At 37.6% G+C, this 24,169-nt stretch overlaps 1 protein-coding gene across 4 annotated transcripts in view; it reads left to right on the top strand.

Moving 5' to 3' along the window:
* Window positions 1-487: 487 nt before the first annotated feature.
* cacnb2b (calcium channel, voltage-dependent, beta 2b) overlaps window positions 488-24,169 on the top strand; it is a 28,194-nt gene continuing 4,512 nt past the window's right edge. The window contains exons 1-13 of one of the 4 annotated variants that reach the window (XM_027169282.2): window positions 488-928; window positions 1,052-1,173; window positions 15,685-15,762; window positions 19,942-20,064; window positions 20,156-20,295; window positions 20,458-20,519; window positions 20,735-20,757; window positions 20,952-21,032; window positions 21,400-21,458; window positions 21,617-21,726; window positions 21,974-21,982; window positions 22,527-22,678; window positions 22,844-22,921. In XM_027169282.2, the coding sequence (XP_027025083.1) occupies window positions 1,126-1,173; window positions 15,685-15,762; window positions 19,942-20,064; window positions 20,156-20,295; window positions 20,458-20,519; window positions 20,735-20,757; window positions 20,952-21,032; window positions 21,400-21,458; window positions 21,617-21,726; window positions 21,974-21,982; window positions 22,527-22,678; window positions 22,844-22,921 (963 nt within the window). In that variant the 5' untranslated portion in view covers window positions 488-928; window positions 1,052-1,125. Of the gene's footprint in view, window positions 929-1,051; window positions 1,174-12,133; window positions 12,457-15,684; window positions 15,763-19,941; window positions 20,065-20,155; window positions 20,296-20,457; window positions 20,520-20,734; window positions 20,758-20,951; window positions 21,033-21,399; window positions 21,459-21,616; window positions 21,727-21,973; window positions 21,983-22,526; window positions 22,679-22,843; window positions 22,922-24,169 lie in introns of those variants that run through there. The other 3 variants (XM_027169285.2, XM_027169284.2, XM_027169286.2) reach the window with 3 other exon arrangements.

Raw genomic sequence — 24,169 nt, 5'->3', positions numbered from 1 at the left:
AGATGCTGATACAGTACACAAAAGAAAAAAGTGATGAATGATGAGGAGAGTGTGTACTCTGATTGGCTAAGAGGAGAGGACAAAAACACTGTATGGTGCTGACACGAATTTAAATGCAGGTAGCGTGTCTCATGTACCTACTCTGTCATGTCATTAAACAACATGGTTGGAGTACAAAAACTGAGAAAAAAGTAAGTAGCTGAATATATAACTGAATATGAGAGAGAGAGAGAGAGAGAGAGAGAGAGAGAGAGAGAGAGAGAGAGAGAGAGAGAGAGAGAGAGAGAGAGAGAGAGAGAGAGAGAGAGAGAGATGTAAAGGAATTATTGTGAGAAGAATTAGGCAAACAGAGAGATAGCTCCCTGGATAGGGGCATTTGTGCAGAGTTAAGGTAAAGGACTGGCTAAAAAGTAAAGAGAAAGGGAGGGAGTGGTAGCTCAAGCCTCTGCCTAAATGGACTGGAGACAGAGATGCTCACAGAGACGCGGCACTCCTCTCTGCTCTCATTGGCTAGAGTGGGAGGGAGAGACTGACGCAGGGAAAGTCAGATGGGAAAATGACATTTACGCTGCCGTGAATCAATCCTTAAACCCTGAGCTGGTGTGTGTGTGTGTGTGTGTGTGTGTGTGTGTGTGTGTGTGTGTGTGTGTGTGTGTGTGTGTGTGTGTGTGTGTGTGTGTGTGTGTGTGTGTGTGTGTGCGTGTGTGTGTGTGTGTGTGTGTGTGTGTGTGTGTGTGTGTGTGTGTGTGTGTGTGTGTGTGTGTAAATAAATAAAGCTGGCTCACATCAGAGGTATTATAGGGATGATCACAAGGACGAGACACACACCTGAAGCCAGCTAAGTGTGTGCCTGTGGAATCCCAAGAAGATTTGAATTTTTGTTTTTGAACATAACACCCAATCTGTTGGTTCGACTCAACCACCAGAGGTAGGCTGGAGTTTCTCAGCTCTCTTTTTGTGATGCAGATATGAGTGGAGTCTCTGCTGTGATATGAGTGATATGAGTCTCTCAAGACAAATCTAATGGTTCTCCCTTTTGGGAAATTAATAGCTCAATGGGAGCTGTGAAGTGACCAGTGCCTCGCTTTGGATGTTGCCTCATCTTGACCTCTGGATGTGCTCTTGATGCTTTGCTGTAGTCTGGGACACTGGCGTAGAGAACTGTCCACCTATGTAAGTTAATTGTGCTTGATTTGATCTATTTAAGAAAGAGATGAGGATTGAAAAGAAAAAAAAACTCTTAAGCACCTGGTAACATCAACATAATTTATTCATTTGAGAGTGAAGAAAAGTACAAATACATATACAACACAGGTGTTGAAGCTTCAGAGATTATCTCATAATGTCATGCTGTATTTTTAAGTTTTATTTACACATTTGGCTGATATACGTTTTTTATATAAGGAATTCTGTGAATGGAAAAATACCAACCTGTTCCTACAGAAGCCAGATGGTTAGATGCTGCTCTCTGTGTGACTCTTCCCAATTTAACCAGCCGAGTCCCTGTAATCTATCTATAGCAAAACTGCTACAAGTATGTATATATAATTTCGCAACATCTTCTTAAACTGCACTATAAGACGCAGAAATGAATCAGTGACCTCTGTGCATTGCAAGCACTAAATTTCATTGAAAATCATTTGTGTCTCTGTATTTAATTAATAAAAGCCTCCACTTTACCTGATAAAGTTTAACCCACCCTGAAGTTCCATGCTTTTCTGTTCACTGGATCCCAATTGGGCTATACCTCAAACTTCACAATAACAATGATTGATTTTTAATAATATCTGCCTAGTCTACTCAAAATGATACATGCAAGTATGAACCTCAGCAACAAGTTGTTTCTAAAAACACTGTTCTGATAATTATACAACAGTACATTTAGTTTTGGATTTAATAGTAGGTGTGCATGGCACTGCAGAACACTGGCAGACTGGCCATATTAAGGTGTGTGTCTGTGGCTTCAGGCTGTGATATGGAAATCCAATTGGCGTGTAAATTCCTCAACAGCATTTACTTAATATACAAATATATGCCTTTGATGTGACAAAAATGAAATCTTCTGTGAATTAAACACACTTATATTTACATATATATGTGTTTAAGTCAATTAAAATTAGCATGGATTAATTTTACTTCAGCGAAAAAGGTAATGTAATGAGAGAGCATGTAGTTTGTTGATTTGCACCACTGCTTAAGTGTTACTAAAGCACTGTTAATTATTTCCCGTTTAGTGTAGCTCATCTGTCCTATCCAGCCAGACAGCACATACACATCAGCACACAGTGCATATCACTGCATGCAGGTTGGTTTGCTAATGGGTTAGACATCAACACAATGTCATTTAAGGTCACAAGTGATAGATGTTCTTACTATTCTTACTATACTTTCTCTGTTACTGACTAAATAACACCCCTAAATTGTTGATCATGTTGATTAATCACTGAAGAAAAGTTGCTTGTAAAATATTTAAGACGAATCTATTAATTTTGCAAATTTTTTGGCAGTTCACCACCATGCCACCAGAGGGCATCTGTCCAGCCATAGCATCACATGAAAAATAGACAGCTATTAAATCAACAACTCAATGAAAATTGTAGGCTATTAGTTCCCCACAAACAACACAAAAAAATTATGTCACAAATGAAATATTTTCCTTCTGTCTGAAGAAATCTGATAGAATGAAGCAAGACTTAAAACCCTCTTTTGTCACGGTCCCCATTAAATGCTATAAATCTTGCATGTTGTGATGAAACTCTATCTCTCAGTCCATTTATCCAGTTTATCTGCATGGACAACCACACACCTTTCACCTAAAGAAAATGTCTGTTGTAGATAATGCATCTATAATACAACAAGAGATTTTTGAGGTTATATGTAGCCCAAAAAGGGCAATATTTGACAATGTGAGTGAACATTTTACACCGGTGAGGGCAACCAGAAGAATAAGTGTATGCATTTACAGCATTTGGCAGACACCCTTTTCCAAAGCAACATACATTTTTACAACTGAGCATTAAGGGCCTTGCTCAGGGGCCCATCAGTGGCAGCCTGGTGGATCTGGAATTCAAGCTCACAACCTTCTGATCAGTTGTCCAACACCTTAATTAATGGGCTACCACATCCCAACACGCGTGGTTCCCCTGGGCAAGTCTTTTGTGACCATGGCTTCATAAGCATCTCTGCAGCTGTTGGTTAGTTCTTCTCAATCATCTCAAACCCATGAAACATCTGGTTATGTTCGAACATAGATCACCAAGTGTACACTATTGCCTGTATATCCAGCAAGTTATAGAAAACATGATTGATGTGTGGAACACAGAGGAGTTTTCCAGTACAAAAACCATCACAAATTATTTATAGTGCCCCTAGTGGTGGTAAGGCAGTTATCCGTTCATCTTGTTTAATCTGATGGAGATTATAAACACTTCTCAAATCTAGTTTAGTGGAAAGAAAGGTTCTCTATTAATCTAAAAGGAAAGAAGAAGAAGACACAGTACTAGGCAAAAGTCACAGATAACCTTTTGATTTTAATTAATTGGGTATTCAGTACATTCAGAAACAGAATATTTACAGATACCCGAAACCTATTTATGAAATCTGTAAATATTCTATTTCTAATATTGAATGTTAATAATAATCTGCATAAATAAATTCTGAATCTACTGAATACCCAATTAATTAAAACCAAAAGGTTATCTGTGACTTTTGCCCAGTACTGTGACTAAGAGGTGGATTTAGACCTGGTCCAATGCCGATAAGGCTAATTGTATTCAACAAGATGATCCAAAATACAGAATAACACACCCAACAACTCCAGAATGAATGAAAGAAACACACTGAATGTGTCAGGTAGTATTTTTTCCATGAGAAATGTAAACCTAAGTAATTACTGCTTAGTTAGTTACAAGTTATAAGTGAACTAAACCAATTACAAGCATTTAAATGTACAATTGTCTCTGACATGTGCACATGACAAAGGAAACAGTATTTCTTGGTATTTAATAAAGTTAGTTAAGTGGCAAAGAGTCAGTCTTATTAATTAATTAATTATTTAATCCATCCATTCATTCATTCATTCATTCATTCATTCATTCATTCATTCATTCATTCATTCATTCATTCATTAATTCATTCATCCATTCATTAATGCATAATTACATAGTAACTATTAAATTGTATTTTTAAAGGTTTCCCAGGATTAGTAAAGTGAGACTGAGTTGTTCTTCTCATGTAATAACTTTAAGGCTTATTTCAAAGCAAAAGCAACAGAATATTTTTTGAAGATTAGAATGATTACAGCCACTTCTAAGAATATGACTATAAGATAAACACCTTTTAAAAAATATTTTTGGTTTGAAGTTTTTTTTATTATTTATAGTTTTTGTTGGCAATTTGGTTGAAGTGTTTTTTGTTTCCCTTTTTTTGTTTGTATGTTTGTTTTGTAAGAAAGTAAAATGACCTGTCAATGAAATAATACAACTTCAATTTGGGCATTTATACATGTGTGCAACAAAATAGATTTTGTTTTTATAAAAAAGTATTGTAATACATAAATTTGTTTATAGTTCATTTCTTGGCTTAGTTTTTGCAGTGCATATTACATAAGTGAATCAATGTGTTTATTTATTGAATTAATTCATTTGCTGAACAATTTAAAGACATATTTCTTGTAGGATTAAGCTTAAAAGGTGCAGCAAATTGACGGCTATAAGTGATTACGTACTTCGTGTACAGAATTCGAGAGTACCTAAGTACGTAAGTGAGGAAAACTGACTATGCTCAGTTTAAGATTCAATTCATTGGCCCTAATACAACACTATCCTTTCCCACCCTCACTGATCTGTTGGCACTGAGGGGGAGGTTGAATTATATTAAGTGTTTGTCTGGCTGTCTAGCCACTATCTACTGCAGGATGGTTTTTGCTACTGTGTAAGTCTCTCTCTCTCTCTCTCTCTCTCTCTCTCTCTCTCTCTCTCTCTCTCTCTCTCTCTCTCTCTCTCTCTCTCTCTCTCTCTCTCTCGCTTGCTGCATCAGTGTGACAGGCTACGCAGAGCAGAGGTGAAGGACATACTTACATTAAGACCTGTTTTCAGCACTCCAATATGCCATATTATGTAATGAAAAAGCTTCAGCAGGATTGTGATGCTGTTTTATTTGGCACAGACATACACTATTTGTGCAACACCAGCCCCTTTTCAGTCCCTGCTAACCCTTTTCTTTTACAGCTTTGGCTGGCATGGTCCATCACATAATATCCTTATAGTACTCTAGCAGTGTGCCAATGGACTTAGTGTTCTTGATATAAAAAAAAAATCTCTATGCATTGTGTGACATAAGAAAGACACAAAGAATGATTCCCAAATATAAGAGCTAAATCTACTGTTGAGTTGCACAGGCATAGTCAGTTTAAAACCAAAATCAGTATTTGGAGAAAATATGTAATTATACACTTATGCACTGAGTAGTCTGGGTAGAATTTGATTAAAATGGAGTCTCATTTAAGCGCAATTCTGACCCTGAATTTATAGGCTTTATTCTAGATTGATATTGGCTCAAGTGAAGAGCAAAATTAAGTCCAGTGCCACTGACTGACAGTTTGATGTGACCACAATATGTTATGTTTTGGGATGTGAATACTAAACACAAAAAGACATAGACCTTACTTAGATATACTGTATATTTTACATCCAAGAACTTACTTATCTATAGGTCAGATTTATTATATATAAATATATATTTGTGTGTGTGTGTGTGTGTGTGTGTGTGTGTGTGTGTGTGTGTGTGTGTGTGTGTGTGTGTGTGTGTATGTAAATGTAAATGTTTATAAATAAATGAAATAAATGATGTAAAATAACAGGACGTTCTAGATCAAGTGCTATTTTCTAAGCTGTAGATAAGACACTTTTACAAGCTACTTGACTTCTTTTATGTTAGGTTTAATGCTTTTCATATACCATCATTTACCATCATTACCATCATTATGTTACTTCATAATACATATGAGGGAGGTGTTCAGTAAAACACACTCCACCCAACTTCCACCTTCCACCGGCCATGGGACTGCACCATTTCGCTCCTAATCTCCTCCATACTCAAGGGTCAAATTCACCCATTTTCCTGGTTCCTTTTCCCTTTTCCTCATCCCCTTTGTCAGTAAGATACTTAAGGAATTTCTGAACCAAAAATAAACAATATAATTGTTTATATTGACATCCTGATTTACTCACCTACTCAGGAGTCCCAGGTTCTACAAGTACAACTGCACCAACTGTTTGTAAAAGGGGAAAAATGTGAATTCCACCAGAATTCCACAACTTAATTTCTGGGGTACATAATTAATGGCCAGGGGGTGAAAATGGATCCCGAAGAAGTCAGCACTGTGACAGTGTGGTCTACTCCATCCAGCATTAAGGAGTTACAAAGATTTCTCGGCTTAGCAAATGTTTATCAGAAGTTCATCCATAACTATAGCTCAGTGGCCACACCTTACATTGCTATTGTGCAGAAACATTGCTATTGTGCACGCAAGCTGCACTGGACAAGCATGGCACAAAAGGCCTTTGGCAACCTTAAACACAGCTTCACCACTGCCCCATTCTACGATACCGCATAGAGGAAATTTTATAGAGGAAATTCAAAGAGTGCAACATGACAAACCACCCCCACCTGAATGCCCACCCACACTACAGTATGTACCCACGGGTCTCAGCATAATTGTAATGCCATCTGGTGGCCAACATTGGTCACTGACATCAAAATATACATTGAAATCTGCCCCATTTGTGCCCAAAGCAGTACTCTCCCAACCTGCGGGTCTTCTTAAATCACTCCCGATTTTGTCACCAACCTCCCGACCTCACAAGAGCTTACCACAATCCTCATAGCCGTAGACCACTTTTCTAAAGCCTGCATACTTGTGCCAGCTGAAGAACTTGCCAATGGCCATGGAAACAGCTAAAGCGCTCTTTAAACATGGGTTCCAGAATTACATTAATCCAGAGGACATAGGTTCAGACAGGGAAGTACAGTTCAGGTCACATATTTGGAGAGCTTTCTGAGAAAGTCTGCGAATCAAAATAAGTTTGTTGTTGAGCTACCATACCCACTCCAATTGCCAGGCAGGTCAGCTAAACCAAGAGCTGGGAATTTATTTACGAACATACTGCAGTAACAACCAACAGCAAAGAAGCGAGTTCCTCCCATGGCCAAAATACCCCCAGAATTCTCTCACCTGTGCAGCCACAGGCCTGACCCCCTTCTAATGTGTCCTGGGATACCAGCCACCCTTGTTCCCCTGGTCTGGCAAGGCAACAGATGTCCCAGTCATAACTTACAGTCAGTAAGCAACGTCTTCTGGCAAATAGGAGGCACCCTCTCCCTCAATATCAACCTGGGCAACTGGTATACTTGGTAGCTGTCAACCAAGAAGCTACATCTAAAAACAACATGCCGCAAACTCAACCCAGATAAATCGGCCCCTTCAAGATACTGAGGACAAATTAATCCAGTAACATATTTTTTTACAACTGCCTGCCAGCTATCACATACCACCCTCCTTCCATGCCTCACTTCTTAAACCAGTAGCATAACATCCATACCAACACCCAGACCAACCAGTACCAAGACCTCGAGCTGAAAGGTTTTCCCTTCCGTGTGCATTAGCATTTTAGCAATAATCACACTACGCGAAGTATTGCCAACATTGTTGCATATCAAGCCGTTTGTTTTTCCCTGTGTTCTCTTTGCCATTTTGTGTATGACCATTGTCATTTGTTCCTAGGATTTACCTTGCCCTTGTCTGTTCTGTTTGCCCCGCTGACTACTATTCTGGTTTTTGATATCTCTGCCTGTTTTTTACGAGTACGAGTGTGTTTTGCAATTTGGAACTGTTTACATGGATTATAATAAATCACTATATCATCCTGCACATGGATTCTGCCATTCAATCATTACGCTTATTGTTAGACTCTGTATATATTTCTGGCAGTTAACAGCACCAAACAGGTTAAGGACCCACCTTATTATCTCTGGTTTTGATCTGTCATACATGAGAGGATTATATTGAGCATTGCTGAATCAAATGATGCTTAAGGGACAGTTAGCCAATGCTCCTGGTTTATCTTTCTCTCCGTCACTCTCTAATATTTCCTCTTAGCTGTTGACTGGCCATTCCCTGGTGCCAGAATATAGGCATGGGTCAGATGTTATGAGTGCAGGTTCATATTACAGTGTTTTCAGAGAAACCTGGGTAGGAGAAGGTGAAGCTTTACAAATAAGGAATTTATTGATGCTTGGCACTGTAGCCCTGCATTGACAACGATCTGACGGATGTAGTACAGTATGTGTGGTCTCCAGAGGTAATGTTGGCCCTGTTAAAAATATATGAGGTTGTGAAATCCTGAAACATACTCGCTTTGTCCTGCTGTCTGACATAAACATAATGAAACATACTCGCTTTGTCCATGCAGTCTGAGTGTCATGGGTGATATGCTTAATAATGTCTCTCATTTTTTCTCTTCTCAACTACCTCTTAATTATCTCTAGTCAATTGGTGGAACGTTAAATCACTGTCCTGTCAGCTTCTTTGACACTTATGGGGTGCATAATCATTGGCGGCAGTCATTAAGGTAAAGATAAGGTAAAGTAAAATATTACAAGATAACTAGAAATTTATATTAAAGTTAAAATTATTATATCAGATATAAAAATCTTGAGCGAAGTAAAAAAAAAATTAAAAATTGCAGTTTAGTTTCAGAATATAAAAGAAGTCACTATGGAGAGTGGTCCTCGATCGCTCACCAAATTACTCACATATATATATGTACATGTGTGTGTGTGTGTGCGTGTATGTGTGTGTATGTGTGAGCATGTTTTATTCATTTTATAATAAGATCTGTCAATAATTTTGTGTTATAATTATCTATAATATTTTATATAATATTTTTTATATAATACTGATAAATTAATGTGAATGTTATACAATAGATTTCACCAGGAATACCAGAAGTGAAATATGGAAATATGGCATGTCGTTACAAGCAGGGATTATGGGAACAAAGAATATTAAGTGCTCACCTAGGAATCTAGCTATAAAGTAATTTTTTTTTGTTTTGGCTGGTATTTTTAAGTTGATGTTAGTATGACCTAGGTTTCTTTCCTCAATCTCTGTCCACTGTGTATTACAGAGCAGCGACAACACTGACACACTATGCTGTAAGAAGCTTACAGTCTGATATGTGTATGTGTAAGGTGGGGGTTGTGGGGCACAATCATACCTGGAGATGTGATTCATAGCATATGCACAAGCCGTTCCTGGCACTAAATGAATTATTATTGTTACTTGAATTATTTTAGACTGTACAAGATTAACCCTGTCGTAGGTATTTGAGTGTCAACAACACTAAAGAGTTCAAAAACTATTAGACCACTGAGTTATTGGAAATGAGATACATGCTAGCTTGGGAAACAAGGTCAGCCTTTAATTGACAAGGCGTTGTTGCCCACACACATTTCTGGTGTTTTGCCATTATCCAATCCATACTCCCTATTTCCTTCTCCTAATCATTGCAGTATATCTGACCACAGAAATGATTCTGTACATCTTAGACTCACTGTCTGTGCTTAGACCGTGTCTTTGTTTGCAAAACAAAAATATATTATGTGCCCTCTCGATTACCCAACAAAAAGATCGAATTAAATATTAAAAAAAGAACACAGACATTTATTCATGTGCTTTTTTTTTTCATAACTAGCTTCTTATAAATAGGTGTTGCATATGTGGTGATTGTATTTATTTTGTTTTGATTGGTTTGTTCTTTAGCTAAGAGAGTACATGGCAATGGAGTGCAAACAAATCCAGTCTTAATAACTAATAGCTTTAATAAATTAAAATAATTACTTGTTCCTATAAGAGTAACAAAACACTTTGTGAGATACTGTTGTAGGACCGTAATAGAGATAAATATACATTAATATTTGAATAAAAATTCATACAGTATTCTGAATTGTTAAATTGCTGTAAAGCTCATTTTTACAAGTGCTGTATAAATACAATTGAATTGATTTAAATGAATAGTCTGTGGAATGGTAACATATAAACACCATGTTATATAACTTATATCTCTTCAATTTCTTTCATTTGACTATTTATTTACTCTTATGATGCATCATTTACATTTACATTTACATTTACAGCATTTGGCAGACGCCCTTATCCAGAGCAACTTACATAAGTGCTTAAATCTCTAACATTGAATACATTAATGCTGGTTCACTAGGTTACATACTTAAGATACCATGAGTTTAAAACATTTGTTCAAAGTTACAATGAAAAAGTGTCAAAGGTGGTGTTTTTTTGTTTGTTTTGTTTTTTTTTTAATGTAAAAGATAAGGAAAGAAGTGCTAGTGAAGTGTTTCCTGAATAAGTAGGTCTTCAACCGCCGCTTGAAAATAGCCAGTGACTCAGCTGTCCGGACCTCTAGGGGAAGTTCATTCCACCACCTTGGTGCCAGAACAGAAAAGAATCTTGTAGTATACTTGCCTCTTACCCTGAGAGATGGTGGAACCAATAGAGCAGTGCTGGTAGATTGGAGGGTGCGGGGTGCAGTGCGAGGAATGATGAGGGCTTTGAGGTAAGAGGGAGCTGGTCCATTTTTGGCTTTGTAGGCCAGCATCAGTGTTTTGAATCGGATGCGTGCAGCTACCGGAAGCCAGTGGAGGGATCGCAGCAACGATCAGATCGTTGTGCAAGGATATAGCAAGATCATGACCTGGGGATGAATCACCTGGGATGAACAGCAGTTCAGTTTTGCTAGGATTGAGCTTTAACTGATGAGCAGTCATCCATGATGAAATTTCTGCCAGACATGCCCAGATCCGGTGATTCAAAAATGTGACGAAATGTTCAATATCAGTATTATATTAATTATGCAACTAATGTAATTATACTGTTTAAACACCTGAAGTCCCTTTGCACAGCCCATTTATTTAGATACCATGATGATCACATGATCATGTCCTTTCTTGGTGAGTCTGCCGTGTAAATACCAGGAATTATCTGCACTTGTGAAGTAAGCTATGAGGCAACAGCATACATTATAGGTTATATGGTTACACAACCACATTATAAGCAGTTAAATAGTTCTCTTCAGTAGGTTTAATACAACATCAGACCCACACTCACACTTCTGTCATCTATAGTACCTAAGAATGGTACCTTAAAATGGCCATTTTTTTAATATGCAAAATGATATAGAAAAAATGGGATCTTTTCCATCTTAATTTTTCTTTCCTCAACCTCTATTCAAATATTCTTTGAATCAAATTGAATCAATTTGTGACACCAGTATTGTGACTAGAGCGTATTGTTGAACCCTTTTAATTTTCCATATGTATATTCTTTCCCACTGTGTAGAATACTGTGTATATCATAAAGTCCTTGTTATGTTTTAGATACACTCCTACTCTAGGTCCTGAGCAGCAGTGTTGAAGCCTGGGGTTCAGGCAGCTTGCCAGATTGGACAGAGTTCTATCCAGGTTGGCATGAATTTAGTTGGACTGTCCAGGGATAGAAATATGCTTGGGTATATATGTGGAAACTGAGCTCCTTTGTAAGGATTGATGTTTGATACTTTATAGTGTTTTCTGTATTTTTTAAAAATTTGTTTATTTTACTTTTTTACACAGTTTGACTACGAAATAAATAAAATCTTTATTTAATTAAAGCCCTTAGTAGCAGATCAGACCCAAATGCAAGGATTCAGTACATTCACTGCTTGTACTTTCTGTACATTAAACATAAATGATGACATGGAAATTTTGATAATATTAACAAAACATGACTAAAACCTTAAAAATAACACAATTAGTCCTACATTACTCATCAGTAGCTTTAATCTCAATACTCGATTTTTCTTTTCCATTTGTTTGATTTTATTTGCTAGCTGTTAATTTTCGTTAGCTACCTAAATTTGGATGAATCAGGCTGTGAGTTGATTGCTGGAGTTCAGGTCATAGAAGGATGCAGGGAGAAAGCAACAGATGCCATGCTCGAAAAATAAGCCCTCAAAGCCGTTGAGTGCCCCCACCCCCCAAACACACACACACACACACACACACACACACACACACACACACACACACACACACACACACTGGCAGAGTATGAGATGCGCTCAAGCTTTCTGTGTTGCCGGTTAAACGCTCCTTTTTTCTTATTTTTCCTTTTTTTTTGCATTTGCTATACAGCAGCAGAAAACAATGGTCACCAAACACAGAAATCGAGCCTTGCTTTAGCACACACATTCGAGAAATTGGTCATCTGTACTAGAAAGGAGTGGATTAAAGGGGATCTCATGTACTTTACTGAGTGAGATTGTGAACAGTTCACTTGTGCAGTAGTCGTGGAGGGACAAGCAACAAACAAGTATAGTCGGTATGCCACCCAAGAAAAAGGTAAGATGACCTTTGGAGTATTGCTTGTGTGTGTCTGAGTGTGTGTTTGTGTGATGGTTGATGAGGTGGGCTATATAGGAGAGGGCCATCTGTTGCATTCAGATATAATCCATGCGAACCTGAGCATCTCCTCTTCACTGATTTTAGTTGCCGTGTATTGAGATTGAGACTGTATTGTATTGTTTATTGATATTGTATATTGTTTAGCTTATGGTGGACCTGGAGCACATACCGGAAACACTGGGCGGAAAAACAGCTAGGAATACACTGGATGCCAGTTCATCATAGGACACCATGATGATAAGGCACACCCACAAAAACCCAGAAACCTAGAAGAAACCCAGATGGGGTTTTATAAGGAGAGAAATTTTGATACTGAGCTTCCTTTACACATCATTTGTAACTTTGCAAACATATTTTGCAACACAGGGTTATTCAAACTCCTTTGTGAGTGTGGAATTGTAAGCTGTATTAAATGAAGGAAAAATTTTATTCAGTTATTATACTGTGAGATTTTATTTAGTAGAAATGTCTTTATAATTAAGTTGAAATCCATGGCTTTTGAAAGGTTTTTAATTACATACACACTGTTGTTGTTGTTGTTTTTTTTTTTACAAAGCAAACAGTTTATTCATTCTTGAACAGTAAAAAACACCATTTATTGCTAGATAGAAAGAAAGTTTTCCTGGTTTTTCTCTGAAATGGTGCATGACTCTATTTGCAGTCTCATAAGGCTGCTTGACCAAGAGGATTTTGCATTTGTCTCTCCCTCTGTCTCTCTAAATCCTGGACTGACCTATGTGATCTTAATCTCCTTACAGAGAAGCAATCATGACTAACAACAGTAAGGCAGTGATAGAGGGCCTAAATGTATCTAGCACAGTTTTGGTGTTTCTGTCAAAACACTCATCATGTAGTTCGTTCATGTAGTTCGTTGTTCATACATCTGTAGTAACCACTTTATTATGGTCAGGGTTGAAGTGGATCTTGATCTTATTTTAGGAACACTGGGTGTGATGCAAACATATGGCTATCATGTAGTGATGCTCTCAACAGCAGTGAGGGAGTCAGGATCTGGCAGCACCATGTGGCAACAGGAGTACAAGTATAATGCAGCTTGACAATGAGGAAAGGGATGTAAATTGTGAACAGATCATAAACAGGGACTCCAGCAGAACTAGTTATGACAGTGTAACTAATCGGGAAGAAAGTGAGAGTCAGAAGTTAACACAGATATGTGACATAACGTGTCCTGCCACTAAATAATCTAGGAATAATAAGGGAATACCTGTTGAGGTTAGAGGCTGATAAAATCAAAATATTTCTATTATACATGTGTGTTGTGGAAACCAGCTTACTTTACATCCTAAACAAGTGTTGAAGTCAGAATGTGGAATCATGGTGCAGTTCCAGCGCAACCGAACTGAATTCGGACTAAACTACAGGTTTAAAATCTCCCTAAATTAATATGCAGACAAACTGCCAGTGTTAATTTAGTCACAGGCAGGAAATTAGTCTAAATTTGTTTACTAAGGTGTTTTATTAGGATGTATTGAGGAAGTATTTTTCATGTTTCATGTACGCCACACAAGCCTGAGCAGAATATCCCACTTTCAAATATACATTGTTCTTAGCTGTTATTAGTCAGTTATTAAGTGTAAGTGTTAAATCAAGCAACAATATCAATCAAATATATTTTGCCAGCAATGGGCCTCATTTATCAAATGAGATGCAAACAAGTGTATGTGTATATCCTTTACAGGAGTATTTAAATGTGGCATTCGAGAAAATCCAGTTATTTAGGGGGAAAATGTATCCCATAAGAGCCTCTGAATTAAAATAAACAAATAAATAAATAAAAATAAAAAAGTAAATTAAAAATGAAAATGAATGTAAAATGAGTCTAGCTATTCAATTAGGACAGAATCAATATTGAAATATAACAAGAGTATATGTAATTATACTGCAATATGCAAACACAGATATGTCTGAATATAGATGTCTCTTATAGTATATACAGTAGATGTCTCTTATAGTATACATTGAATATACTACTATATATCAGATGCTATTCCACAGAGACAAAAGCTTTGTTCGCATGACTTCCCGATTGCTTGAAATTTCCATGTCATGACCCAAAGGAAGAGACAGAATAAGTAGCATGGCCTTTTAGCATTATAAGCCTGAGCAGCTTATATTGTTGTTTAATAATTCAGCACTGTTTTGTACTGAGCTTGGCATGACATTGAGTAGCAGGAGGTGTGATGCTGGGCGAACAGATGCCTATGGAATACAAGAGTTTAAAAAAAAGCTCCTATGCATGACTAAGAAATTGGGAAACGGTACTTGATGTGCTCTATTAAGAAATTATGAAATGAATTATACTAAATCACTACTGAGAACAAACTCAGAATGTTAAGTGATAACCTGGTGAGCAAAATTTAATACAAACATACAGTATGAGTAAACACTCACAAAAGAGAACAAGAAGAGAGAAGAGACGACCTTGACCTTCTACCTCTTTTACTACCTTTAGATATCTATATTAACTCGATATTCATGCCATCGACTTCTTGTAGATTCTGTTAAGAAATGTTGATTAAAAATAAAACGTTCTACATTTATGTCAATAGCATCATAGTACATTGTAAAAGATAAAGAAAGCAGTAAGCTCATCTGTATCACGTCAGTCTCCTCTCATAGTATTCAAAAACTTGCACTGCACTTCACTTTAGCTTTTTAAAGGAATTTGTAAAAAGGAAATTGAGATGATTTGACATTACAGCAGTTTGACAGAACACACCCATGACCTGTTTACTATTGTACTGTATTGTAGGGATGTGTTAGCTCAGTGGTTAAGGCGTTCGACTACTGATCAGTACAGTAGGTCATTGGTTCGAATCCTAGGTCCACCAAGTTGCCACTCCTGGGCCCCTGAGCAAAGCCCTTAACCCTAAATTGCTCAGATATATAAACTGAAATAAAAATGTAAGTCACTCTGGATAAGAGTGTCTGCTAAATGCTGTAAATGTACTATTGTGGCATATACATATTGCAAATTATCACTGTTTAATGTATTTGCTTTTGGTTTAATGTCATCTATCTATTTTTGCATTATATGGTGAGTATGACCGACCTGGACATAAAGAATATACTCAGTAAACATGGAGGTTAAAGGTATAAGTATAGAAAGATTTTAGGTTAATCACTTTTTCTTTATTCTTTCAGGGTTCGGCGGACCGTCAGGACTCAGGGGCTACTGAGGAGAAGGAAAAAAATGCTCAGGTCCAGCTGGATAAGGCCAAGGTACACTTTATTTCTTACAAAGGTGCAATAAATGCATGTATTGTTTCTACTGCACTGTCCTGTGGACATCTTTTATATACAGTCTAAAGAGCAGACACAACAATAAATCCATTGCAGTGATTTGTAATGGGTTGTCTGGGATTGGATGCAATTGGTAAACTCAGTGGATTATTTATGAAGGACAAATGTTATTTAAAATGTCATCATCAATGTTCATAGCAGTCTCACGGGAGACAGATCCATGACTGAGACAAAAGTGCAGCCACAATTTGGAAAATCAGAAAATACAGTGGTAGAAAATAAAAATGATAAACAGACACTAATAACAGTGTCACACAGGAACAAAGAAACAGGAGATATAGATATGCAAATTAATGTGGTAGGTGTTGGGCTACTGATCGGAAGGTAATGGGTTTGAACCCCAGGTCCACCAAGCTACCACTGCTGGTCCCCAGAGCAAGGCCCTTAACCCTCAGTTGCTCAGTTGTAAGTCACTTAGGATAAGGGTGTCTGCTAAATGGCATAAATGTAAAGAAATGCTGAAATGAGAACTCATTATGGAATAGACCAATTATTAGGACAGGGATGAACACAAGAGGAGTGACCAAAACAACAGTGCTAGTAAAAGCGCACACAATAGCAATCATGCTGGGAAACATAGCGTTCAGGAGGAATTTGTGACAGGTGTATATGTCTTACGAATAAATCGTGATCTATATTTAACTCCTGGTGATATCCGTCTAAGCGGTCACTGTAGAAAAGACATTTAACTATAATCTGTAACTCTAAAATTCCTGTTCACCTCAATCCTTTCAGGGATACACTTCACCAATCACCAATTCACAAAAGAATTTAGGAGGTTGCATGTTTATTTAATGGCTGTTACTTTAAAAAAATTAATTATTTTTTTGTATTATGTTATTTCTATTTATGCCAAAGGCTTGGCTGTGTTATCTATATTTAAGTCTGATGTAATGAGTAGGTCCTGTTATATGCTCCTACCGCAAACAACAGGTCCTATCCAATTAACCCAGTTCCAGCTGCCTTGTGAACATGAATAATATTTTTGAGGGACTAATTAAATCACCAGTCTATCCCTCTGGGGATGGTAAACACATGCAAATTGGCCAATAATTAGAACAATTTGAATAGTGTGTGTGACACTACATGAAAGTGGTGCCATGATCCTCCAGACTCTTTTTTGGGATTTCCGCTCCAGATTCCAGATTATTTGGGAGAGTGACTCTAACTAGTAGCTAATACTAAACAATAAAATCTGCCACAAACAAAAAAGAAAAGTCTTCCCACTGGTTGCCATGATTAGTGGACATATCTTCTTGAATGCCAACACTATAATGGGGCACTAAATCTGGACATAGCTTACATAGGTTCCAGCACAACTACCCAGGCTTTTCTTTGGCTACTGTATGTTCTTGAGAAGTGTGTAGAGAGAGAGAGAGAGAGAGAGAGAGAGAGAGAGAGAGAGAGAGAGAGAGAGAGAGAGAGAGAGAGAGAGAGAGAGAGAGAGAGAGAGAGAGAGAGAGAGAGAGAGAGAGAGAGAGCAGGAACAAGAATAAAGGATGGGAAAGGCTGATGAGGGAAATGTGGTATGGTTTGCCAGTTATGGGGTTAGCAAGTTGGATGTGCAGACCTCTCTTGGATTCTCAACACTACCTATCTAGCTAAGAAGGTCCTTTGCTTGAGAGGCAGCTGGTGACCATGCTAGGTTATTGGGATTTAGCGTATACAGTAGATAATTGACAATGGAAAGTGTGGCTGGATGCATGAGAAACAGGGGCAGCAGGGGTGTAGTTGGATACAGAAGGATGCATGGGACAGACAAAACAAGCAATTAAAGAGTTTGCTCCAGAGTTTGCACAGCTAATGATTTGCCCCAGTCAGCAACTTGACTTCCTACGTTTCAAGGCATTGGCAAAATAGCAGATTGTGAACCGACAGGTGCCCTCTGCCATTCTAGCTGAAGCAATTTTTTGCCCAACTCCCAGAAGGTACTGTCCTACACCTGGTTCTGTTGATCTGTATAGTCAGTGTGCATTGTCCTGTGCATTTATTGTCCAGTGTGTTTATTGCACTATACTCGTCTAACATTTTTTTGTATTTGCACTTGATGTAATCATGTGGAGGAAGCCTGAGAATCCTTTACCATCTACATTTACTATTTTAAACAATGTACCAACTATAAGTAAGGCTGTTGTACTGGGATCACTCTGCTAAAAGACACCCAGCCTTTCCTTATCCAACTCTAAAAACTTGGTACATATAATCTGTAACACTTATCCATAGATGTGCTACATTACACATCCTCCTTGGTTACAGCTTTATATACAGTATATGTACCATTTGCTTTGTTTAATCTAACCCAGTCTTCAAAACTGCTTCCAGTAGAGGCTAAATGAGTAGAGGCTCTTTAGAGGCTAATCTCAGTAGAGGCTAATCTATCTGATAAGTCACCAATCTGCATTGTAATGTTAGCTAATTGCTTTATTTAATTCTTAAACAAAATGACTTTGATGCCTGAATTATGCTGTGTAGCTTTAGCTTTAGCTTATTGGTGAAATTCACAATGCTTATTAAGAAACAAAAAGACATGCAGTGTTAACTGGAACACCTCTCACCTTCACCTCTCATATGCCTGTAATGCCATTTTTTCAGACTGCATGAATTTAGCTCTTCACTCTCTCCTGTTGTCTAAAATGGAGCATGTAATTAATTCACCTGATGGCATTTCAATGCTGTACATGGAACCTGAAGCATTTGAGATGTGAATTAACCATGAGTATAAAACAGCCAGCATTAACGACTATCAGATTTGTTTTGACCTGAAGAGCATTAACATTGACGAAGACATTTTTCTTGCTGTAGTACTAAATATTATACCATCTTATTTCTTATTACATTTGAACAATAGCACATGTGGTCAGTAAATGGGGAAGTCGTAGACTAATGATTAGAGCGTTTGACTCCTAACCCTAAGGTTGTGGGTTCGAGTCTCGGGCCGGCCACGACTGAGGTGCCCTTGAGCTTGGCACCGAACCCCCCAACTGCTCCCCAGGCACCGCAGCATAAATGGCTGCCCACTGCTCCGGGTGTGTGTTCACGGTGTGTGTGTGTGTGTGTTCACTGCTGTGTGTGTGCACTTTGGATAGGTTAAACACAGAGAACAAATTCTGAGTATGGGTCACCGTACAGTATGTCACGTCACTTTCACTTAAATGTTCTCATGGAGTTTTGATCCAATTTGACTGCATTACTATGAATTAGTCAGCCAAGAGCAATGGTGAGATTTCACTCCAACTTCACTCACACATACTTCCAGTAAGTGCTCCCAGTATTGGTTTAGGGTCACTAAACCAATACTGGGAGCACAACATGGGTATAACATGGGAATACACCATTGATGGGACAGCAGTCCATCACTTGGCACCACAGAAACCAATGTTCACACACTCATTCACACCTAGGGACAATTTATCACAGATAATCTATTTACTGCTATGTTTTGGAGGTTAGAAGAAACTATGGAAACCTGGACGGAATCCACATGGAGAACATGCTCAGAACTCCACACAGATATCAACCCAAGCTCACGGTCAAACCTAGAGATCTTGGCTGCCTGTGAGACAACACACCACTGTACCAATCTCAATTAATCAAACAAATTACTTACAATTCTGAAATCAATTGATTACTATGTAATCAGTTCTCAATTATCAGTATCATGGATAGTCGAGAATTATGGCTGTATTTCACATTTCAGCTATGGCTGTATTTCACATGCAGCTTCTCAATTACAGCTGATAACATTTCAGGTGTCAAAGACATGAGCTGAAAAAATAATCCCAAATGGGGATCATATCTTCTCTTTTCAATGATATGTTTATCACGGAAAATCTACAGTCAGGGCTAGAAAGAAATCAGCCCCATCCTCTCTTCTTTATATCCTTTTGTATATTTTTCCTATGATCTTTGGAGGTGGTGTTGTGCTTAGTTACACATAAGTCAAAAATAGTCCATGAAAATTATTAACACAAAAAAAATCAGAAACATGCAAATTTGTAACAGATATTTTTCTTTCTTTTCCATTTTTTCCATTTTAATTAATTTACATTTCTGCTTACCTAAAACAAGCAAATTTAATTGCCTGTTTCTCATCGGCAGTCTAAACCTGTTGCATTTGCTGTACGCACAAACTACACCTACACCCCTGCCGACGATGACAATGTTCCTATCCCAGGACATGGAGTTGCTTTTGAGGCTAAAGACTTCCTTCATGTCAAAGAGGTGAGGACTAGACCTGTATTGACCTGTAAACCACCAATATTTTTAGAAACATAAAAATGATTACAATGCATTCCCATCTTACTGTTTACAGAAATTCAACAACGACTGGTGGATCGGGCGGCTGGTGAAAGAAGGCGGTGAAGTGGGATTTATCCCAAGCCCAGTAAATCTGGAGACCATTCTCATTCGGAGAGAAGTGCAAGCCAGAAAGGCTGCCAAAGCTCTAGCCAAGTATAGTATATCTCTCCTTCTTTCCAAAACAATCTAACCACATAAGTCAATCAACTTTTCTGTTGTCAGATGCTAAATACTTAAAATTTGTGTAGCAGTGTTACAAATTTTGACACACTGAAGGTTTCTACAAATTATCATTTTTCTTGCTTGTCACTTCAGCAAAGCAGCAAGCTCTGCCAAAGATGATATGAACTCGAAGAAAGTCACTCCTCCTCCAACAGGTGAGCTCAGATGAATCACGGTTAACTGGCTGAATGCTTGCAGTGAATAAGCCTCCTCCATTTTTGATCTAGCCGAATGTCTAACGATACTAAATCCAGAAAACTGCACACGTTATTAACACTGAGAAGTGAGTAAATGGGTTATATTATTATTTTAATATTTTTTTTCTGCTTGTACTAAATATAATCTATTTTCTCTAAATCTTACACTACAGTTCAGCAAGTGAAGAAGAAATCAGTAAGTATGTGGCTCTGGTGCTGTACCTCCAAAGCTAATTCCAGCTCCCCAAAATGTTGTGTTGTTATAGATGTGCCACCCTTTTAATCACCCATAAGCTTCACTCTGTCAGTTGACTGTCATCAAATAACTTCACTTATAGTTTAAATCATAAGATCTAAAATGTATTTATCTTATTTAAATGACTTTGGTAGGGGGAACAACTGGCAGCATATGACGTCGTGCCTTCCATGCGTCCCGTCGTGCTGATGGGGCCTTCACTCAAGGGTTATGAGGTGAATGAAGCTCTTTTACTGTCAGACTCTTTGTTAGGGCCTTCATTTTTGTAAATGGCATTCAGCTTATTATGGGATGTCTTGATGTTGCAATCGAATCCATACATCAAATAAAGCCCCTTAAATCTGGTCATCTTAAGTCACTTCATTATGACATATCATCTTATATCACTGTATCTCCAAACCAACGCAAGACATAATAAATGCAGTTTGGAAGAATTTTGTCATGTTTAACTCATGCTGCACAAGGGCTATTTGACATTAGTGGTTATTGCACCCTCTGCTGTACCACTTGTATATTGCAATTTACATACACAGTACAAAAAACAAAACAAAAAATAAATACATAAAATATATGCTTTTGCAGGTTACAGACATGATGCAGAAGGCCCTCTTTGATTTTTTAAAACACAGATTTGAAGGCAGGTATGTAGTTACTTCATGTGACTAGAAAATCTTTTGCAATAATGTTGTGTTTAATCATGTTTTTAGTCTTTTTTTATATTTAATTCAGATTTAAATGATATTGTAGTGTATTAAATCTATATGGTGAGAAATCTGTTGTCTCTTTTGTCTTTTGATAGAATAACCATAACTCGAGTGATGGCAGACATTGCTCTTGCTAAGCGTTCAATCTTAAACAACCCCAGCAAACATGCTATAATGGATCGCTCGAACACACGCTCTAGCCTTGGTAAGATACCAAACTATACTCTGTGTCCTGATTAAAAAGTTATTAAAGTATCAAGAAATCCTGTCAATGAAGCAAAAAGTCAATTCACTTTTATTACTTAGAATATATTATAGTATTATTGTATTTTAGACACAATTACATAAGTTTAAATAGAATCCCTTGTTTATGAAACTGTAGAAATAATTACGGACATTCTATAGTAGAATCTAATTTGTTTTTCTTCACTTTGTTCCACATACTGCTTTAGATGCCGCTGGTATGTATTCCTCCTAAACTAGTTCCAATTCCTCCTAAACCAGTTAACCAGAAAATGCTACAGAACCAATATACAGTTATATATGTAACAATCAATATAATCAATCACGATGAATTTATGCTTTCTTTATATATATATAAGATCATTATTATGATTAAAACTAAAAACTCATCTAATTGTGAAAATATTAGTTTCTCCATACGGGAGAAACTAATATTTTCACAATTAGATGAGTTTTTAGTTTTAATCATAATAATGATCTTATTTTGATATATAAATGATTTAATCGTATATAATGATCTTATATCGTGGTTGATTGTTCCTCTGCATTATAGTAGAAAAATAGCATATACAGTCTGTTAATCAATAAACTACAGGTTTCTGTTTTCTTTGAGTAGAGTCTATGACAGTTATCATCTTTTTAATTTTCATGATCTGAAAAGAAGGAGCTGTTTTTTAATTTTTTTTAATATTATTATTTTATAAATACGCTTTAAATAGGATATTCTTGTTTCATCTAAAGCACCTCTATGTGTGCCTGTAGCTCAGATCCAAGGGGAGATTGAGAGGATTTTTGAGCTTGCACGTAGCCTGCAACTAGTGGTTCTGGATGCAGACACTATAAACCACCCGCTCCAACTCAGCAAGACCTCCCTGGCCCCAATTCTCGTCTATGTCAAGATCTCTTCTCCCAAGGTCTTAATTCACAGTCACAGAGTAATTGTACTTACTGTAGCTTTGTGGTTCAGTGGAATCTAGATAACTGCCAGGAAGCACCTGGATACCAAGATGTTTAAGCCACAAATTATTACACTGTAATTGTAATAAAATACATATTTTTCCTCAAACTTTCTTTCACAGGTTCTCATCAGGTTGGCACCTGTTTTGAATGACAAGGATTCGCAGAACATCCAGTATTCACAGAATCACCTAGATAATGTATTTATCTCATAATGTTAACAAACTGATACATCTTAGGAATAACTGGAAAGCTTTTGGAGATGCCTGTCACTTGATATCTTGTAGAACATAAATAATGTGCATGATACTCAGGCATGTATAAATCTTGGTGGTGATGTTCGGTATCTAGGTAACAAGCTCAATGTTTCTTTCCTCTGGAACACAGGAACAGTTGGATGGCTGCGGTTTGGTCTAAGAAGTACTGTAGATCATAACACGTGACACTTCTTAGCTTTAAATTACACTGATAGGATAATGAATTGATCTAAACTTAAGAAATATCAAATTCCAATACAAGAGCTTTCAGTTCTCTGAGACTTTCTGCTGAAGTGATCATTAACAGAAAGTCCATTTTCAGTGTCAGATCCATCTTGCATGGTGTCATAAAGAGTTGTGCAATGATGAGATCCCATGATGAGCGGGGGGCGAGGGATGAAGACGGTGGCTTAGTGTTTAGCACATTTGCCTCACACCTCCAGGGTTGGGGGTTCGATTCCCGCCTCCGCCTTGTGTGTGGAGTTTGCATGTTCTCCCCGTGCCTCGGGGGTTTCCTCCGGGTACTCCGGTTTCCTCCCCCGGTCCAAAGACATGCATGGTAGGTTGATTGGCATCTCTGGAAAATTGTCCGTAGTGTGTGATTGCGTGAGTGAATGAGTGTGTGTGCCCTGCGATGGGTTGGCACTTCATCCAGGGTGTATTTATAAGCTCCATCCTGCCTTGATGCCCGATGACGCCAGAGATCGGCACAGGCTCCCCGTGACCCGAGGTGGTTCTGATAAGCGCTAGAAAATGAATGAATGAATGAATGAATGTCCATTTGCCAGATCTTCTTGTGGAGGAAACTGTCAAGGATGATGTTTAAAAACCAGAAAGAATAACATGAAGAGTTATAAAGTGATTAGAAATTAAGATATACAGAGTGAAATAAATTGAGTGGATAGTGATGGATAATGGTGGGTGGATCATGGTGGGATGAATGGATGGAAACTCACTTATACAGTATTGCAGTAGTGAAAGCACAAGCCAATTCATGGCTAGTACCATGTAGCGATGAGCATATAATGCATTATAAATACACTCGGTGCAGAATAGATGAGTGAAAGTTATTAGGAGCATTAAAAAAATACTTGTTACATGTTGCTCCAAAATGGCAACTCATGGAGATCTATATAGAGTTTGGACTAATGTGTAAAGTGTTTTTCAGGTGCAAATAGTTTTATATGTTAC

Source organism: Tachysurus fulvidraco, chromosome 1, assembly GCF_022655615.1.
Source record: "Tachysurus fulvidraco isolate hzauxx_2018 chromosome 1, HZAU_PFXX_2.0, whole genome shotgun sequence".
NCBI classification, from domain to species: Eukaryota; Metazoa; Chordata; class Actinopteri; order Siluriformes; family Bagridae; genus Tachysurus; species Tachysurus fulvidraco.
The sequence above is the reverse complement of the archived record's forward strand: the minus strand, read 5'-3'. Positions and strand labels throughout refer to the sequence as shown.